Source organism: Nannobrachium achirus (assembly GCF_963921795.1).
Source record: "Nannobrachium achirus genome assembly, chromosome: 3".
Lineage (NCBI taxonomy): Eukaryota > Metazoa > Chordata > Actinopteri > Myctophiformes > Myctophidae > Nannobrachium > Nannobrachium achirus.
Window position 1 is genome coordinate 17,786,100 of NC_137812.1, and position 20,583 is coordinate 17,806,682.

At 43.6% G+C, this 20,583-nt stretch overlaps 1 protein-coding gene across 1 annotated transcript; it reads left to right on the forward strand.

Annotated features, from left to right (window-relative positions):
* The first annotated feature begins 2,956 nt into the window (after positions 1 to 2,956).
* LOC308282511 (fatty-acid amide hydrolase 2-A-like) lies at positions 2,957 to 20,114 on the forward strand. Its single transcript, XM_080722876.1, has 11 exons — positions 2,957 to 3,157; positions 7,349 to 7,431; positions 7,995 to 8,134; positions 9,575 to 9,784; positions 11,417 to 11,536; positions 12,269 to 12,416; positions 12,864 to 12,981; positions 13,587 to 13,706; positions 14,076 to 14,190; positions 17,248 to 17,436; positions 19,880 to 20,114. The coding sequence occupies exons 1-11, from the start codon at positions 2,972 to 2,974 to the stop codon at positions 20,059 to 20,061; spliced, it is 1,611 nt and encodes a 536-aa protein (XP_080579002.1). The 5' UTR covers positions 2,957 to 2,971; the 3' UTR covers positions 20,062 to 20,114.
* The last annotated feature ends 469 nt before the right edge of the window (positions 20,115 to 20,583 follow it).

Consider the following 20,583-nt stretch of genomic DNA (forward strand, 5'->3'; position numbering starts at 1 on the left):
TTTTTAATGGAGATATATTGCCTCATTTTTTTGGAAACACCGTGCATCTGTTGACCATTGTACAGGATGACAGAATGGGCTTCTTCTCCTTCTCTCCCTCCTCTGCCCAAGAACTGCATGTATGCTTCTATGTTTTTGGGGGGCCCATAATTTACAACGTGATTGATTTCTTTGAAATCTACCCCCATTCCCAAGGCTGAAGTGGCTACGAGCACTCGTAGGACAGAGTTAGGGTCATTGAGAGAACTGATGATCTGTTTTTTGATCTCCTCGTTGGTTTCTGCGTGATACATGTCCACAAGTCTGTTACCTGGCAGATCTTCAGCTCCCACAGGGTGCAGCATCTTTTCTCCAAGAAGCCGCGTGAAGACTGCGTGTACTTTGCCCAAGTCAGTGTAATTTGTACAGTATATAACTGTCTTTTCAGTGAAAGTTCCTTTAAGGGAAATTTCTTTGCACAGCCAAGCAAATGTCTCTGAGGGGTCACCAGGCACCTTTTTCACTGCAAGTCGGATGTTGGGGCGATCAGGGTTTCTGATCACTTCAACGCACTCCTCCATTCCCAGAAGCAGTTTGACTTGCTTTCTGGTCTTCAGGGATGCAGTTGCAGTCAACGCTAGGACAGGTACAGCAACTGGAAGGACGCCACGCAGTTCTCCAACTAATCCACACCACTTGCGGAATGGACCTTCACCAGAGTCTTGTCCCTCGCCCCTAGAAAACAAAATGTTACAATAGATTATCAATACTTGTTGATACTCTCACTCTCTCACACACACACACACACACACACACACACACACACACACACACACACACACACACACACACACACATGGTAACAGGATGAATGGTCACATACATCATGTATGCTTTACATTACTTTGCCATTTTTCAAAATCCCCCTTTATTAACATTTAGAATAGACAATTTTACATCGAGGTGCCCAGATGTCCCTAGTGCCCAGTCTGCATACCTATACTGTATTATATGCCCACAACAATAAGCAATGCAACACATCAATCTAGGTGGATAATAAATACATGAATAACCTAACATCAGTGTTAACAATATAATATCAAGAATAATAAAGTGTATAATGTAATTACATTGGAAGTCAGGTCAACAATGTCCGTCTACATTTTAAGGTATCTCAATCTCAATATTGAGTTGACCATTTTCTTGCCTCAAATACAAGTTTACTTTGTATTGAATGTTTGTGCAACTTTGGGGTACATAGTGTTGGGGGAAAAGTACTCAAATTAATTATCAATATGGGTGTATATGTAGACATACTCTGTTAAGAAGTCCGCCAAAAGTATTGGCGTCAAAATGTACTTAAAGTACCAAAACTAAAAGTTCTCATTTTGCAGAATGTCTCATTTCAAGTTTTAAAATACTGCGAGGCATTGTGAGCTTGTAGATTGGCTATTTTCTATAGTCCAAAATGTATAGGTCTACACGACTGGATGTTTAGATTCGAGATGTAGTGGAGTAGAAGTAAGAAGTATTGGAACTACTCAAGTAAAGTACAAATACCTCAACCGTGTACATTAAGTACAGTAATTAAGTAAATGTACGTGGTTATTTTACAACGCTAGCGATAACGTTAGTATGTTTCACTGATATGGGGGAGGGTACTTTGGAAAATGTGAAAAACAGTAGCCTACTCTGTACAGTACAGAGGCTAGAAGCAAGGAAGAAAAAACATAATAAACAAGTACGTACCAGGACACAATCGTGTGGCACTCATCCACAGCCAATCCTACCAATCTATGACGAAAAACGTCATTTTGGAGGATTTTTCGCCATTTCTTACTTCCAACAAAGGTCTCCGGCGATCCAAAAACAATGGACACATCACCAGCTGCAATGGCTGCGTCTGAGGCGTCGTTTTGGCCTGCATACGCTGCGGAAATGCCGAGGTCTGTTAACATTCGAACTTGTTCTTCCATGATCGAAACAAGTGGACTTATTACCAAAACGATCGCATCCTTTGTCCATCGCTCTGGGAAGGCGTCGGATAGTAGCCTACAAACCGTTGGCCAGGCTTGGTAAATCAGGCTTTTCCCAAACCCAGTGGGCAAACATGCCAAAACATCACGCCGATCTATCAAGTACTTCAAACAAATGTGCTGCAGAGGTTTTAATTGTTCAATTTGGAGTAATTGAGCAACTCTTGTAAGCACGCTAGAAAAAAGTTCCTCGTCCACAGTAGCATCCATGTTGCGTCGTTGTTGTTGTTTTCTGTTGTGTTCCGTGTGTAGAGTAGCAGTTCCGCTATAGTAGTTTCGGGAGGGAACCAAAACAGGGGGCGGACCAGGCTTACAAGCGGAACTAGTTTTAAAATTCGTTCTCAACCGGGGAATTCCTTGTATCCCCGCCCCTTTTTCTCTTGGTCCCAGAGTCAAAGGAAGAGAGGCCGACCGATAGGTGTCGCCCTTTCTTCTTTGACGATGGGTTCCCAGATTGTTCATTCAGTGAATCAGTGTTATATTAGTTGAATTTGTTGAAACAATAGCCCGGAGGCTTTCTCACTGTGTTTTTCCTAGTTGACCCGACCGTACCAGTGAAATGTAGCCTACTGTCTTTTCCAAGCTTTCGACGTTATAATGGGATTATGCAAACTTCTAATAAAGTCTTCAATCAATATTCTTAGTCAACGTGGGCCAAAGGATAGGCCTAGTGAAAATTGCTTATGTCCAAGTTCAAAATGCAGGTTAAAAAAATCTGATATTTTGAAACTTTTGAAAGGGGGCTTTATTGATTTATTCATAATGTATTGTTTGTAGTTTAATATGATCGCGTCCCGCGGACTCCGCCGAGCACAGCATGAACAAAACAGCGACCTCCGGTGGTCACATAATTCAGTAGGTCATCGATGTCGGTGTAACACACAGATAAGGATGTTGCCGGAATTCAACTGAACTAAACTCCAGCAGCGGCTAAAACCACACTAACAGCAGCAGCAATGGCGTCGGGCCGCAGCAGGTTGGAGAGGCTCGCCGCCTGGTTCCTCAGCCGCCTGTCCGCCGTCCTCCTGGCCGTGTTCCGCCTCCTGTCTCCGCGGACCACCACCACCACACTGCCCCCCATCACCAACCCGCTGCTCAAGACCCCCGCTGTCCGTCTGGCTGCCATGATACGGCGGAGAGAGGCAGGTGGACACTTTATAATTATTATATCCTATCGCCCTCTCTCTCTGCATCTCCTTCCTGATGTGTTTGTGTAGAAGCAGTGGTGGTTCTCAACCTTTTCAGGCCGTGACCCCCTAAATAATCACACTTATTTTATCTGGGGATGGGGACCTCCCTAGCCCTGATACATGACGGTCATATGACCATCATCATGTCATCTAGCCCCATATAGAACCTCACCCGTCGCTGCGTCCTGTTGTGCTCCGAGATGATCATCTCGGAGCACAACAGGACGCAGCGACGGGTGAGGTTCTATATGGGGCTACATGTCATCATGTATTCAAGGCTAGGGAGGGACCTCCCCACCCTGACGAGCACCAAGAGTTGAGGCATTACATTTTGTATCACAAGTTCCATTGTGAAAATAGCAGATCTACATGCTCAGTCACGTTCTGCTATCTTCTGCCGCTAATATTTGACAATTTGTCATTTTAGAGGTAATAAAAAAGTCCTTAAATTGTCACTTTTGAAATCTACCCTCCACAGGCTACAATTACATTTTATGTTGGTTTGTTTACTTTTCACTGAGAAAACAATGTTGCACATTTAAGTTTATCATCTGATCTGGGGACCCCCCAAAATAATTTGGGGACCCCCTGAGGGTCTTTCTTGACCCATAGGTTGAGAAACCACTGGATGAGAACCACTGGAGGCATTCATTGTTGTGAGCTTGCAGATTGGCTATTTTCTAATAAATGTAGTGGAGTAAAAGTACAATATTTGGATCTGAGATGTAGTGGAGTAGAAGCAAAGTAGCCTATTGGAAATTGGAAGTACTTAAGTAGAGTACAAATAACTCAAAATATTACAGTACATAAGTAATTGTACTTAATCTGTATAAATAAACTTCCCTCGCCCCCCTGCCTCTTCTATCTTCTCTCACACTCTTTTCTGTCTCTCCCCACCATTTCTATCTCTCTCTCTCACCCCATTGTCTCCCCCTCCTCTCAAAAGTGTTACCATAGCAAGTGCAACAGTCAGACAATGGGGTCAAGGTGACAAGGTCATACTTACATTGTTTTGTGAGGCCATTTGGAACATAAGCCTCAAATTATGCTACTGTACTCTGTCAAGTTGCAGAAATGTGATGTAATAATAATGGACGTGTGCTCTAAAGTCAACCACTATCTAAAACCACTGCTTTATCTTATGGTTTATGGTAATAGGTGTGACTGGGAGGCCATTCACTAGTGTCATCTCCCTTTAACCCATTAAGACCTAAGGCTGATCCTGCAAATGCCTTCTGATCTGAATATTTCCAGATTGATATGCATAAGGCGACAGACAAACCCTAATCCACATGTTTTATTTTAACTCTGAGCGGTTCCATTTATACACACCTCGGACGTTCCTACATGTATATATCCATCATTTAGTTGGGGATCCTCTGGAACTCCCCCAAGGACCCCTGGGGGTCCCCAAACCCTACATTGAGAAGGAGGCAGTGGCCTGGTCTACTAGGTGTGTGTCAAGTGGTCAGTGGTCAGTGGAATGGTGCAACATTGGCCCTTCTGCTTTTTAACGTTTCATACGCTACTATACGTTACACTGGTTTCACTGATCTCTTTCTCCTGGCTGAGCTTTGCATAACGAAGGGTTTAAGAACCAGTGTAGCGTATAGTTCCCCACATTGTGAAACCGGTATTTACATTCCCTGTCCCTGTGCAAAGTTCAGGTCCAGAACACCATTTCTCTGTAGTTAGTTAAAGAACCGAGAAACCCCACCTCTTTATTTGTATTATCAGAATTTAGAATATGAAAAGAAATCTAAAATGTAGGAGTGGTTTCTAAAATGTGGGAGTGGTTTCTAAAATGAAGGAGTGGTTATCTGCAGTTGTAAATATAAAATTAATATTAATTGGATAAGCCACGTCACGCAGAACTATTAGTACGCCAAGAGCAAATATGTAATGAGTGGCGCCAAATATATTTATTTTTTCTACACAAACTGGAAGAACATAAATAGCTACAGAGACAGCAGAAAGCTCTGAATCCACAAGCCTATGGGCACATTGAAACATATCATTGCTCCCTATCACAAGGTACTCATTGATATAATACCGGTATATATTTAAAGAAAAAGTGATTTTGGGTTTCAAGACTCTTTAAGCCAATTCTGAGTCACGTCCTACTGTATCTACAGCAGAGGTTCTCAAACTTCTTTTTTTTTAAGATTTGTTTTGGGGCTTTTATGCCTTTATTGATAGGACAGTAGACTGACAGGAAATGGGGAGAGAGATGGGGAATGACACGCAGCAGTTTACAGTTTACAGTTTAGGCATTTAGCAGACGCTTTTAATCCAAAGCAACTTACAATAAGCAGATAACATCACAATAATAAACAAGATAATATGTCAGTACATCATCAACAATATAACAAATGCAAATGGATATCTATCTAGAAAAAACACAATATAATCAAAGTTCTAAAAACCTAAAAAACAAAACAAATGCTAACTAGCTTCATGTGTGGTCATTGATTTTTTCTGTAGTGCTAAGGGTTTAGGTGGAGTCTGAAAAGGTGAGTCTTCAGTCCACGGCGAAAGCTAGCGAGTGAGTCCGTTGTTCTAAGTGCGACAGGGAGTTTATTCCACAACTTGGGGGCCAGGAGGGCAAACTGTCTCGGACGAGTGGATTTTTGCCCTGGAGTTTTTAGCGAGGGTTCTGTCAGCATCCCTGTGTTGGCTGATCTAAGTGAACGGGTGGGGGTGTAGGGGTTGATCAGGTTTTGGAGGTACGGAGGAGCCATACCTTTGGCTGCTTTGAAGGTCAGCATCAGTGTTTTGTATTCAGTGCGGGCCGCAACCGGGAGCCAGTGGAGGCTGCGGAGAAGGGGAGAGACATGTGAGAACTTAGGCTGGTTGAAGACCAGTCGTGCCGCTGAAGACCAGTCGTGCCGCTTAAGACCAGTCGTGCCACTGATCCATTTTGGATCAGTTGGAGAGGTTTAAGTGCACATTCCGGGAGACCAGTGAGGAGAGAGTTACAATAGTCAAGCTTTGATATGACAGATGTCTGAATGAGGAGCTGGGCTGCCTCTTGGGTGAGGAAGGGTCTGATTTTACAGATGTTATAGAGTGTGAACCTACAAGACCGGGTGACTGATGCAATGTGTGCCTTGAATGATAGCTGGCTGTCCAGGAGTCCAGGACCACACCAAGTAAAGGTTTCTAGCAGTAGGAACTGAAGTCACCAATGCATTATCTATGGAAATAGTGAGATCTTGCATGGGGCAAGACTTAGCTGGGAAGAAGAGTAGCCCCGTCTTGTCCGGGTTCAGCTTAAGGTGGTGGGCTGACATCCACTGTGAGATGTCGGCCAGACATGCAGCAATGCGTTCTTCCACCTGGGTGGCAGAAGGGGGGGAAGGACAAAAACAGTTGTGTGTCATCAGCATAGCAGTGATAGGATAGATTGTGAGCAGCAAAGTTTGTTGGGATCGGGATTCGAACCCGTGACACGCAGTCAGGCATCACATCAGAGCCTATGTGGTATGCGACTGGACCACTAGGCCAGCGTGCTCCCCCTAAAACCTTTTTGGCTCAGGGCACCCCCGGGCCGTAAATAACTTGTAGATCTGCTGTTTTTGAAAAAGAGAGTTGGTGTAGATTGTGGTTAAATTCCAAATATAATCAAAGTATTCTGCGACACCCCTGAACTTTCATTGCGGCAGTGGCGGCACCCTAGGGTGCTCACGGCACCCACCTTGAGAGAAACCCTGCTCTACAGTATAAGAGGCAGGATGTCTATACTTGTTGTCTGTCAGGGAATATTCTTGCAAATTGCTTAACCGATCAGCGCAGTCAGGGAATATTATCAGAATATCTGTGTTTTTTTAGATTAGCCCTGGTCTCTCTCTCACACACACACACACACACACACACACACACACACACACACACGCACGCACGCACGCACGCACGCACGCACGCACGCACGCGCGCGCGCACACACACACACACACAAAAGAGAATAAACACACAGACAATAGACTTCTGCAGAGCCACGCTGTAAAACATAATGAGCTGAATAACAATATATATATCAGTCTGTCTACCTGGTATATCCTTCTGTCTTTGTCCTGTTGCTTAATCACATATTTATGTGTGTACACAGTAACACCCCCTTGTGTCTGTCTCATGTGTTTGCAGGTGAGCAGTGTGGAGGTGGTACACGCGTATATTGACCGCATTCAGGAAATTAACCCGCTTATCAATGCAATGGTCAAAGACAGGTAAAGTATTAGATACTGTGTGTGTGTGTGTGTGTGTGTGTGTGTGTGTGTGTGTGTGTGTGTGTGTGTGTGTGTGTGTGTGTGTGTGAGTGAGAGTGTGAGTGAGTGAGTGAGTGAGTGAGTGAGTGTGTGTGTTGTCGTCTGAAGAAATATTATCCCACCATTATTATAATTTGAATGTCAGTCTCCAGGTTTTCTTCTGAATATGTTTGACACTTAATTACTATGATAGTTTGGCATATTAGGAGTCCACTAGTACCAGTGGTTCTCAAATGTTTTATTTTAAAGGACCCCCATAATACATAGTGTGTACAAATGGAACTTTCTTTTACCAAAAAGGGTCGAAACGTCTAAATTTGTGCTGCTTTGTCGTCATTAATAAACGTGGTAGTTCTTGGTAGTACTGTCTTGACAGTTTCTTTCTTTAGAATAAAGATTATCCAACACCACCCCCCAAAACAGTAAACCTAGGGGCAACACTGATTACATTTTCACATAATAATGACAGGCCCAAGAAAAGGACAGGGCAAGTTGAATGACTGTGTTTCTCACGCCCCCTACAGGTTCTCCCAGGCGTTGCAGGAGGCAGCACAGGCAGACAGGCTGATCGAGGAGGAGACGGGAGGAGGCGAGGACGTACTGGAGGACAGGTTACCCTTTCTGGGCGTCCCGTTCACTGTCAAAGAGGCCTTCTGTCTGCAAGGTAACTACACACTGTACACACACACACACACACAGTCGAAGAGGCCTTATGTCTGCAGGGCTCGTTAATCTTTATTGATAATGAGCACCTTATCGATCCTGCTTATTGAGCTGGGCTTTTATCGAGCCCACTGTTGAGCGCTTTCTAATATTTTGTGGAAAGACGTGAGGCGACAAATTCTGTCGTCTCTCAATCTTTTCTTATTGGCCTGTTGTTGTGACTGTGAGTTTGTGGCTGACCACTATCTATGAAGATGACAGTGACAAAAGTAAGAAATATTATCATCTAATATCATTAAAACAATCATGTATTAGTGTGCAATAAGTGTTAAATGGCTTTATATTATGAATGGTACTGTAATCATTTCTTGATCGCCTCTTGTCTTGATTGTTTAAACATGATGTCATGGGCTGCTATGCTCGATAACAGGCTTGATAAGCCCAAAGATTATTGATACCGGGTACTCAATGAATTTAGTTTGTAGCGGACCTTTGTTTTTGACCTCCATCCCTACACACACACACACACACACACACACACACACACACACACACACACACACACACACACACACACACACGCACAGCAAACAAGTATAGTGTACGTTCAAATGGCCTTTTGCATCACAGAAAATAACTAAATAATATATGTGATCTTCAAGGTTACCTCGCATTGTGTTGCATCACGTTGTGAGATTGTAGATCTGTTATTGTCGATATTTTGGAATGTTTTGTAATATTTCTGAAATTCTCTGGAAATTCTTGCGTGTAAATGTTTTGAAAAATAGCTTTTTTCATTGGTTAACCTGCTGCCGTGGTTCACATTTGGCCCTATTAGTAATGTGTAAATGTAATTTGTCTCCAACCACATGAAAAATACTAGATTCATATGCAGATACAACTTGAAAGTACATGTAAAGTAAACTTGAATCTTTTATTGAATTTAGCAAGGAGATAATATGATTACTTGACTTATTCCATACCCCACTGTGTATGGAAAGCAATGATGTAAATGCTTGGCTTCTTGCCAACGTATATACTACAGTACATGATATGAGTAATTGGCAGTGGTTTGCATTTTTACACGGCAAGAGAGGGTAATCCATCTAAATAATATCTTGACATAATCCAGATAATGTGTTAATGCCAGGCGTATGAAGGGCAAATGAGAAACGAACATGGAGGCATGGATTCCTTTCCTACAGAGAATGTAGGCTACAGTACATATACACACCAAATGCATGGGTGCGCCCAGGATTACATTAGCCTATTGTAACTGGGTGAAAGAAATGGGTTACAAAAATTGTGGGATCATTATCTTTTCATTTTTTTTATATATTTGGGGGTCCTTGACATGGAAACGTTTCAGAACCATTAGACTAGAATGTCCACCAACTTGTATGGAGTTGTAAGTGTTATGTCTTCTTGCTGTGTGCTCCAGGCATGCCCAACTCCACGGGGCTGGTGTCCAGGAGCCAGGTGGTGTCTGGCTGTGACGCTCCGGCGGTGGCCCTGCTGAAGAGGGCCGGGGCCATCCCCCTGGGGGTCACCAACTGCAGCGAGCTGTGCATGTGGCTGGAGTCCCACAACCACCTGTACGGAGTCACCAAGAACCCCTACAGCCTGGACAGAATACCTGGAGGAAGCTCAGGTATGTTCCTACAGGCTGGAGCAGGGGTGGGCAACTTTGGTGATGGAGAGGACCACTATATTTACACACTCAGTCCACCTGGCCACATTATATTGCATATGCTGTTAGGCAAAAACCTCTTATCTCCGTATTTTAACATTTTTCTTACATTTTTATGCCCTAATCATACGCATATATTCTGGGATTGTAAGAAGGTCTGGCCTTTCTGGGATGTCATACAGTTATTTGTGAGTTATTGATATATGAAATTCCTAATTCATGCCTAGTATTATACATGTGTTTTTTGTTTTATTGTTGTCTTTGTTAATTCTTTACTGTCCAGACGAGTGGCTAAAAAAGGCACGGGATAGATTTAGTGACTGTACACAAGAGGAAGCTTTACAGTCAAAACGAGACTCTTCCTCCAATAACAGTCCCTTGTGCATTATACAATACTCAGCCCTCGGTAAAGAATTTGAACGCACAGTAAAGAAACATTGGCATATTCTCAGCAGTGACCCAAAACTGGCCACTTCCTTTACAGATATGCCAAAAGTGGTCTATAAACGCCCACCAAACATTAGACAGACAGTGATAAAATCTGACCTTATCCCAATAGTGCCAGAATCCAACTTTTTAACTAAAATCCCCGAGGGGAACTATAGGTGCGGCCGTTGCGCACAGTGTAATTTCACTACTAAGAGTCATACTTTTACGCACCCACTTACGGGCAAACATTTTGACATAAAAGGTACCATAACATGTACAACTAAAAATGTTATTTACTTGTTAAAATGCCCATGTGGTCTGGGTTACGTTGGTAAGACCAACAGAGCCATTAAGACGCGCATCTCAGAACATAGATGCAGCATTCGTAACCATGATCCTAAGAGCCCTGTTGCAATGCACTTTTCGGCCGCTGGGCATAATGTATCGACCCTCAGATATCAAGGTATAGAACATGTCAAATGTCCTAGAAGAGGTGGGGACCTCAACAAATTACTATTACAACGGGAATCTTTCTGGATTTTCACTTTAAACACTATGTCTCCCAAGGGAATGAACGAGGAGTTCTATATAAGTCATTTTTTGTAACTGTCTCTATTGTATGGATAGAGGACTATATGTGTGTTGGTATTGATTGTTTGCCTTTTCTATATATTTATATATGTTTTCTATTGTTGCCCAACATGAAATGATTTTCTAGATTTTAATTAGCTGATATGTAATAATCATGTCTTTTTTGCTGGTGTTTTGTTCACTGTTTGATGAATCAAATTATTATGAACACTATAACAATTTTATTGTATAAATTGATATCATTACCTTTTTGTGTTGCTCCACCCCCTGCTAACAACGTGACCTATGGGTGTCTCTACAAAAGCAGGCTGGTGGCACACATCTCGAGTTTGACCAGATGAAGAGCTAGTGCTCGAAACGTTGTCAATAAAATTCAGTCACTTGGAGCAGAGTGTGCGGGTTTCTCTTCAATCTTAATTCTTTACTGTGCAATCTTAATAAAGACAAAGTTAAAAATAAAAAGCTAGAATATGGAGATAAAAGGTTTCTGCCCAATAGCAACAATATTAAAATTACACCTGAAACTCCTTTGTTCTCTCTCTGTCTTCGTCTTTGTTTCACTGCGTCTCTCAGGAGGGGAGGGCAGTATTTTAGGTGGTGCAGGCTCAGTGATGGGCGTGGGTTCAGATATAGGCGGCAGCATCCGCATGCCAGCCTTCTTCAACGGCATCTTTGGACACAAACCCAGCTCAGGTGAGTGCCAGTCTCTGGCCGGACACAAAGGTCAGTAGCATCTGCAGAAAGTAGCACCAGTAAAGCTTGTTGTGCGACAAAAATAACATATTTTCTGTAATGGTTTCAACGTCATTGGACATTGTGATAATACATTTCTAGATGGCTACTTCGAGGGTTAAGTATACTTTTAAGGTTGAAGACTACCGTGACAACGGACAACTTTCAAACAATAAAAAAGGGTCACATCTTGACACATTGACACGCAGATCTGTTATTTCTTTGCAACACGACAAAGTATAAAATAAGTGGTTATGGAAAGGGCTAAAGTTGTGACGGTTAATGTTGATGTGGTTAGAAGTGGTTGAATCTCTAACCAATGTAGAATGAATGATGTAGTGCAGTGGTTCCAAAACCTTTCTAGATCAGGGTACTCTGAAATTCTTCAAAGCAAGCGTTCCGTGTTAACAAGTGATTATATGTTGTGCTCTGAAATAGCTGCGAGGTGTTGTGAGCTTGTAGATCTGCTATTTTCATCATGCAACCAACCTTTTTTTCTCATTATATATTGTTTTTTCATTAAGAACAGCAAATAGACCTGACCCGACCCACAGCCCGATAAATATGTGACTGATTGGCCAGTGGCGCGCAACCGCTGCAGCAACTTGACGGGTCTGCACGGGCTAGGGCTGAAATCTTAAGCTCCAATAGTGTCCTATGAGTTGGTGTGTGTTTGCATATGTGTGCCCACAGGTATAGTGTCCAATGATGGCCAGCATCCCTCGTCAGCCATGTCAGCCTCGGGTCTGACATCAGGCTTCCTGACCAGCGGCCCCATGTGTCGCTATGCAGAGGACCTGCTGCCCATGCTGCAAGTGATGGCTGGACCCAATGCTGACAGGTGTGTGTGTCGTTGTTACAGACCGTTGGAGGGTCCATTCGGTCTCCGGACGTGAGATTTAGAAACCGTGCTGTACGTAATACACATGCAGATTAAAAGGGGCACATCATGCTATTTAGTCCCCACTAATTTATTGTCACAGTGCATTTGCACATCCTATGTTAAAATTGGCTAATTGACCACTATATCACTATGACATAACCATATATACTGTATATATATTATACTATGTCATTGTCCTCCACCCAATGAAATCAGAGGTCGACTATGATTCACTCTTTTGTGTGTGTGTGTGTCTGTGTGTGTGTGAGAGAGAGCCTGATTGCTATCCATCGCTACAGAATTCACAGAGGATGACACTTTGTCATTAGACGCTGTGTCTTGTTATATCTCATCACCTCGCTACGTTGTCTCTTACGGGCTCTCTGTGTGTATGTTTGTATCCAGGTTGCGTCTGACGTCGGCGGTAGACGTGAAGAAGCTTCGTTTTTTCTCCGTTCCCCACAACGGCGGCTCCCCTCTGGTGTCCCCGGTGGACAAGCAGCTCATACAGGCTCAGAGCAGGGTAAGAGAACCACCCATAGATCATTATTTTATTCATGATTATTCTATCGAGTAGTTTTTTCCGATTAATTGAGCAATCAAGAGGCAAGTTTTCTCTGCGATTAGCGATTAAATAAAGGTCATGCAGTCTGTGCATGTTTCCCTGCACTTTCCAAATTCTATGGACATCATGACATATTATGTGATGTCGGAGCACTGCATCGCCCTACATCGTGGCAACGTCCAGTGGACTCACAGGGCTCAAACAACATCGTGATTGATTTGAAGTAAAGCGGTTTTCAGCACCGAGAATCTCCTGCACTGGCATCTGAGCCCTGAACACATCCACCAGAGCTCTGACCAGCTCATCGCCAAGACTAAGAACACCAACCACATTTTCTCGTGTCCCCTTTGAGCCACCATAGTCCACTACGGCTACTCATTTGGGACACAAACAGTATACAAATAAGCTATTTAGAATTGCGCGATCAGAGCTGTCGTGGACTGGAGAAAAAAAGAAGAATATCGGATATGATAACATCAGATTAAGGTAAATAAAACGCTACTCGAATGTTCAAATAAATGTATTAACTGTTGCACCCTCCTATCGTTGTTCTCTCTGTCCAGGTGGTGGAGTGTCTTCGGTCACAGCTAGGGGTCAGTGTTGAGGTCCTGACCATCCCTCAGCTCAGGTACTCTTTCCAGATCTGGAGTGCCATGATGGCAGCGTCAGGCAAGGATGGCAAGGTGGGCATCGATGAGCTTAATTTACAGTCCTGTTCAATGGAAAATAATAGTGTTCCATAGGCAGACTCACTGACATGTTGGTTGCACTTTTTTTTTTTTGTAGGATAAAAATTCTAAGGTAGGGTAGGTTTGCAGACCATCATTGGCATGCATGCTCAATTTCAACATATCGACACAAAATAAATTCAAATGCATGTTTATAATCTACTTGATCTGTTGAGTCTGATTAACCACTTTTTTTAAATAATTTATAATCGTTCATTAATTGTAATCGAGGCAAAAGTTTGAAATGAATCGTGATATTGATTTGGAGTCCCGTTACCCTGCCCTAGCTCTGGTATAGATGTGTGTTATTGTGTTTTGCTGCAGAGTCCAACCTCCTTTTCTGAGCTGATGACAGACAAGAAGGGCCAGAAGGTTTGGCCGTTATGGGAGATGGTCAAGTGGACCCTGGGCCTGTCGCCTCACACGCTGGCTGCCATAGGTACTTTCACTGTAGGGTTTAACCCATTCAGAACATTATTTTATGCTTTAACTATTGAAAAATTGCAGATATACAAGCTCACAGCACGGCACAGAGTGCCGCGCTGCGAGCTTGTAGATCTGCTATTTTTGAAAAATCTTGAAAATTAGAAATTTGACCCCGATTCTATAAGTGTCTTTTGAATCCTTCTTAGGTTTTTCTGAAAAACCTATGTTTCTATGTCAGCAATCTGGCTAGCCATTGTCAAAGAAAAGTCAAGCTCAGTTAGTCTGTTCTTGAGAGACTACTATGTCAGTGGTTCTCAAACCTTTTCATGTGAAGGACCCCCAAAATGATAATGTATTTGGCCACGGACCCCCATCTCAAAATATCTAGTTCCAGGGACCCCCAGAGGAAAAATTTTAGTTACAAGCGTTCGCTTTGAAAATACATATATTCAAAGATTTGCACACATTTTCACGACTCTTTCAAAAATAGCAGATCTAGATAGATAGATAGATAGATACCTTTATTATCCCAAGGGGGAAATTCAGTTGTCCAGTAGTAGCACAGCAGTATACAGTTATTTACAAAGTTACAGAGACGTAAGAAAAAAAAGATAAGAGGGAAAGAAACAAAAGAGCAAAAAAAAAGAGCAGTACAGTACCAATAAAGAGAAGGTGCATCAATAGAGGGGGCGAATAATATATAAGTGTATATATACATAAAGTGTCTTGCAAAAGAGACCATAGCAGTCAATGCTAGTTAGTGCAAACAAGTATCTCACTGTCATTGTTAAACAAAGCAAAAATACTCAGAAACTACCAACACAAACTAATAGTGCAATGTCAAAAAATCAGTGCGAAAAAAGAAGAAGCTAGGAAGCGTGTCACCGCAAGACGCACATGAGCACTCTTCCTGGACGGTCCTTTTGGGTCAAATTCAATACAGCAATAGTTCCTTAGAGGTCAATGTCAATACAGCAATGGTTCCGTCAGTCTAAGTTAGGAAGGGAGACCTTTTCAAGCGTCCGTTATGTGTCTCGTTGTACAGCTTAAGGGCAGCCGGTACAAAAGATTTTCCTAATCTCTCACATCTCCGTCCTGGGTAGGTAAAGCGGTCGTTTCCTCTCTTACTCCAGTAACTGGTGATCTCTAGATGGAGGGGGTGGGAGGAGTTCTCCAAGATGGAATCCAGCTTCCTCGCTGTGCGCACCCTGGTTACTTCCTCCACCCCCTGCAGAGAGGACCCAACGACAGAGCCTGCTTTCTTCACCAGTCTGTTTAGGTTAAACGTGTCACCTGCTCTGTTGTTGCCACCCCAGCATGTTATACCAAAAAAGAGGACACTTGCCATGACAGACTGATAGAACATCTGTAGCATCCTATTGCACACCCCAAACGATCTCAGTCTTCTCAGGAGGAACAGCCTGCTTTTCCCCTTGCTGTGAATCGCCTGTGCATTGCCCGACCAGTCCAGTGAACTATTCAGGTGTACTCCGAGGAATTTGTAGTTATCCACAAGCTCAACCACCTCACCGTTAATGGTGCTTGGCACCGGGGGGACTCTCTTGGAGGTGCGGAAGTCCACCACCATCTCCTTGGTCTTGCTTGCGTTGAGCCTGAGATGGTTAGCCTCGCTCCATTGCACAAAGTCCCTAACCACACCATCGTGCTCAGCCGTGTTGTCACCCGAGATCTTGCTGACCACCACGGTATCATCTGAGAACTTCTGCAGATGACAGGTCTTCTGCAGATGACAGCGCGGCACTCGGTGCCGCGCTGTGAGCTTGTATATCTGCTATTTTTCACTGGTTAAAGCATTCAATAATTCTAGGCCTAAATGGGTTAAAAGGTGTTAAAGGTCAAGGTCACGGTCCAGGTCTACATATTTTCATGAAAGCTGGTGAGAAGAAGGCAAAAGGTCCAGGGCAACATATAGAAATGTAGAATGAAAGATGATGGTGCTCGGCATCATTTAATTCATCATGGGGGTTGGCATGAAGAAGTGCAGGCGTGCGTTAACATGTTATCTCACCCATTTGGTTGCATTTGTACACTCTCAGCGTTAATGTACGCTTTGTAATAATAATAGTCTAAAAGGTAGTGGAGGATAAGTAAGTATGAAGTGTCAAACACGGAAACACTGAAAGTATTAGGTGCCTTGAAATTGTAAACATACAAAAAAAAGATGTAGCTGTAGTCATAGTCTTTTGAATAACATTTTAGTCATCTGAAATGTGTTACAGTAGTGGACTAAATATAGTATTTTTGTTGACTAAACCTAGGGCTCATTAACACATGGGCGGCCAAGGTTTATAACATTTATAGCTGTTGCTGCTGCCACCATTGACTTACGCTTTGTTTTGACGAGCCCCGCAAGCTTCGTGCGTGTGCACGTGCGTGTCCAGAGAAGATTGAGGAGGATAATCCATTTGTTTACAAACGCTCGCGAAACTCGCGGTAAAAAATCGCGGTAAAATCGCGGTAAAGTGTCGCCGTGAAAACAATCAGCTCTCTGCTTCCATGGGGCTGTTTTCATCTCATTCTCAGATAAAGCCGTTCTTATGTTTCAAAGTAGAATCTAAAGCCATGTTAAGTCCTTCCGTGAGGGGAGAGACAGAGGGGCTTCCTGCACTGACTGGGTGACGTAATGGATTCAGGTCATGCAAAGGGAAGCTGCAGTCTCAAAAAGTTAACTGTTTGTTGCCTCGTCCGTGAACGAGATAACTTCCTGTGGCAGGGGGACACCTAGTGGCCGTAACTCGTCCATGAACGAGTTTGGCTCCCCAAGTCAAGTAAAATAGTTTTTGGCCGTATGTGTGATCATGCCTGTTTATTCTTCAATCGAGCTTGAAAACAGCCGACCTCCAAGCTCACAACGTGTCGCAGCGCGTCTCAAATGCTGCTTTCAGGTATGGCATGGAAAGAGGGCATTTGCATTTCTTTCACCAAAGTGAAAACTGCATTCATGGTCTGAAGAGGGCATTTTTACAGACAGAGAAAAGGGCAGGGGCTCAAGCCCCCTTTTGATGTCTATGTGTGCACGTGCCTAATGTTGGTCATTTGTGTGGGTCAGGCTTGGCCACCGTGGAGCTGGTCCAGCGCACAGAGCCCACTCCCTTCCTGCTGCAGCAGAAAGAGGCTCTCCAGCGCCGCCTGGAGGATCTGCTGGGCGACGATGGCGTTTTGCTCTACCCGTCGCACCCACACCTGGCGCCCAAGCACCACACGCCGCTGTTCACGCCCTTCAACTTCTCATATACAGGTAGGAAAACGTTTGACAACAACATGTTGGGCAAAAGCATAGAATCAAGCCATCCAGGATCCTGGTCAATCATGACCCTAAAAGCTTTGATTCTGTGAAGAAAGATAGAATTGCAAGTGTATAGCATTCACGTTGTTCATGTCAATTAAGAAAGTTATGAGTTCACTTTTTTATAAATACAGTAAAATATTGTAATGTTCCCCACTCATTTCAATGGGATTTTATAGAACCACGTGATGTAGATCAGTGCTCAGTCGTTTGAGAAAGTAGGAAGTTGGAATCTCCGTCTGAATACAACTCTGTAAACAGGCAAGATAACTATATGGTTGCATTGGCAAATATTTTCACAACTACCAAACAATTAAATTGGGACAAAGTAGATGTTATTCTGCTACCCTGTCTTTAAAAAATCGAACCTCTGTTCGAAGTGGAGCTGTGTGTGTGTGTGTGTGTGTGTGTGTGTGTGTGTGTGTGTGTGTGTGTGTGTGTGTGTGTGTGTGTGTGTGTGTGTGTGTGTGTGTGTGTGTGTGTGTGTGTGTGTGTGTGTGTGTGTGTGTGTGTGTGTGTGTGTGTGTGTGTGTGTGTGTGTGTGTGTATTGCAGTTGATGCTCAGGGCAGGCTAGACTCAACAGCACCTCTCTGGTCACCCAGGGTTACTACATACAGGCTACATACAGACCCACAGACCCACCCACCCACCCACATACCCACATACACGGCCACGTATAGGGGAGCTTGTGTTCCACACAGCTCCAAAAATACCCCTTGTTTAGCGGTTTTCATTTTGTTTTCACAGAATCAAGGGTTTCATGCTCATGATTCAGCAGGATTCTGGATGGCTTCTTTCTAGGCTTAAAATATTGATGTACATCATTTTTTTTTGTAAATCTCTATGGGAAAAATGAATGGCCCATAGTTTGTTTTAGTGGCACCAGTAAACCACACCCACTGCTTTGCCCTATAGACCCACATGCTGTCTCAACATATAGTTTCATGGACATATAGTTTCATGGACATATGGTTACATTATAAGTATTTGGGACTGAGTTACTATTTGGGACTGAGTTAATAGGGCCCAAGGTGGAGGGGCCTGGAATAATGTTATACTTTAGCTATTGAAAAATAGCAGATATACAAGCTCGCAGCGCGGCACTCGGTGCTGTGCTGTGAGCTTGTATATCTGCTATTTTTCAATAGTTAAAGTACCCAGGGCCCAGAATTTGGTGCGACACCCCTGGCTGTGTGCATTCCAGCTGTTGTGGTGCGATAGGAATGCATGCTGCAGAGATGAGAGTTGACAGATCTGGGACATGGCAGCAGTGTGGAGCTCTCCGTGGTGCTGACTCCTATTCTGCTAGAGCGGGAGCTGTCCACGGTGCTGACTCCCTCCTGCCTCTGTTACTTTACAACATGTGGGTCGAATAATAAATAATATTTTTTGGGGTGGTCCCCAGATGATTAACCTAATGTGCAACATTGTTTTCTCTCTCAACAGTAAACAAACCAACATAAGGTTAAGCGTATAGAGGGTATCTGCACCTTTCTAAAGTGACAATTTAAGGACTTTTTAATAGCTACCTCTAAAATGACAAATTATACATTGTCAAATATTAGAGATGGAAATTGTGAAAATAGCCGGTCTACGATATATACATCCTCACAACGCGATGTAGATCTGCCATTTGTGTTATACAAAATATAATGCCTCAACTCTTAGTGCTCGTCGGGGTGTGGGGGTCCCGACTTCAAATATGATTATTTGGGGGGTCGTGGCCTGAAAAGGTTGAGAACCACTGTTCTATGTTACTTTACAGTGCACTGTCCATGGAGCTAACTCACACCTGTTTATATGTTACTTACAGCATGGGTCTTCAACAGGGGGTCCGGGACCCCTAGGGGGTCCTCAGAGTTACTACAAGGGATCCTTCAAATCTTCGAGTGATAGAAACATTTCTTCTCCTTTTTCATATTAACCACTTGAACCCTAACGTCCATATTCTGAGAACTTTAGCCAAAAATAGCAGATCTACAAGCTCACAACACGGCGTTGTGAGCTTGTAGATCGGCTATTTTGGGCAAAGAGCTTTGGTGTAGAGGGGGAAAAGAGCAGACTAAGTACAGAGTGAAAGGTCAAGTTTATTAAGTATTGACGGTTCATGTAGTAAATTATCTGAAAACACAAATTGACATGAATCCAAAATATACTGATGATTGTGCTGTCAAACAATGAAACTATATGGAATCTATGAACAGGTCGTGGGGGTCCCTGCTTCATCTCTCTCTCAACTTGGGGGTTCTTGGTCTGAAAACGTTAAAGACCCCTGCTCTACAGTACAACAAGGATGTTACATCCCTATAGTTCTGACAAAGACCGTTGCTCTTTCTCACCCCACCCCCTATCCCCCCCTCTCTCTTTCTCCCCTCATTCTCTGTGTTCCTCCAGGTATCTTCAACATCCTGGGTCTCCCGGTGACCCAGGTCCCGTTGGGGCTGAGTGTGGAGGGTCTGCCCCTGGGTGTGCAGGTGGTGGTGGGGAAGAACCAGGACCGCCTGGCCCTGGCCGTAGCGGTCTACCTGGAGAAGGCCTTCGGAGGGTGGAGGGAGCCTGGAGAGGTCAAGGCCTAGAGTTGCTTGCACGTACGCGCACGCGTGTACACACACACACACACACACACACACACACACACACTCACACTAGGGCATTAACGACTCGTGATTTTTGCAAGTAGACTCGACTCTGTAAAAAGTTGGGTTGAAGTCGACTTTACTGTTTGATAACGTCGGGGGGGGGGGGGGGGGGGGGGGACAAAACCCGGAACCCTGTGCTTACTTTCATTGAAAAAACACATTTGGAAAAGGAGAGAATCATTCCCTTGACAACAGGCCATCCTACTGTTTGAATGCTGTACGTTTTCTTTCTTTTTTTTTTTTTACTTTCCCTGGTGAGAGTCGACTTGTGTAATGAAGTCAACTGAGGCGACTTGTCGACCTTTTGGTTAATGCCCTAACACACACACACACACACACACACACACACACACACACACACACACACACACACACACACACACACACATACTGTACAAAGGCACATGCAAGCCATGTCTACAATGCTTTCTTTTTATTTCCTCTTTTTTGTTTTTATTA

Coding starts and splice junctions, on each gene's coding strand:
- LOC308282511 (XM_080722876.1), top strand. CDS start 2,972: ATGGCGTCGGGCCGCAGCAGGTTGGAGAGGCTCGCCGCCTGGTTCCTC. Junction 3,158..7,348: donor CCATGATACGGCGGAGAGAG/GCAGGTGGACAC, acceptor ATGTGTTTGCAG/GTGAGCAGTGTGGAGGTGGT. Junction 17,437..19,879: donor CTTCAACTTCTCATATACAG/GTAGGAAAACGT, acceptor GTGTTCCTCCAG/GTATCTTCAACATCCTGGGT.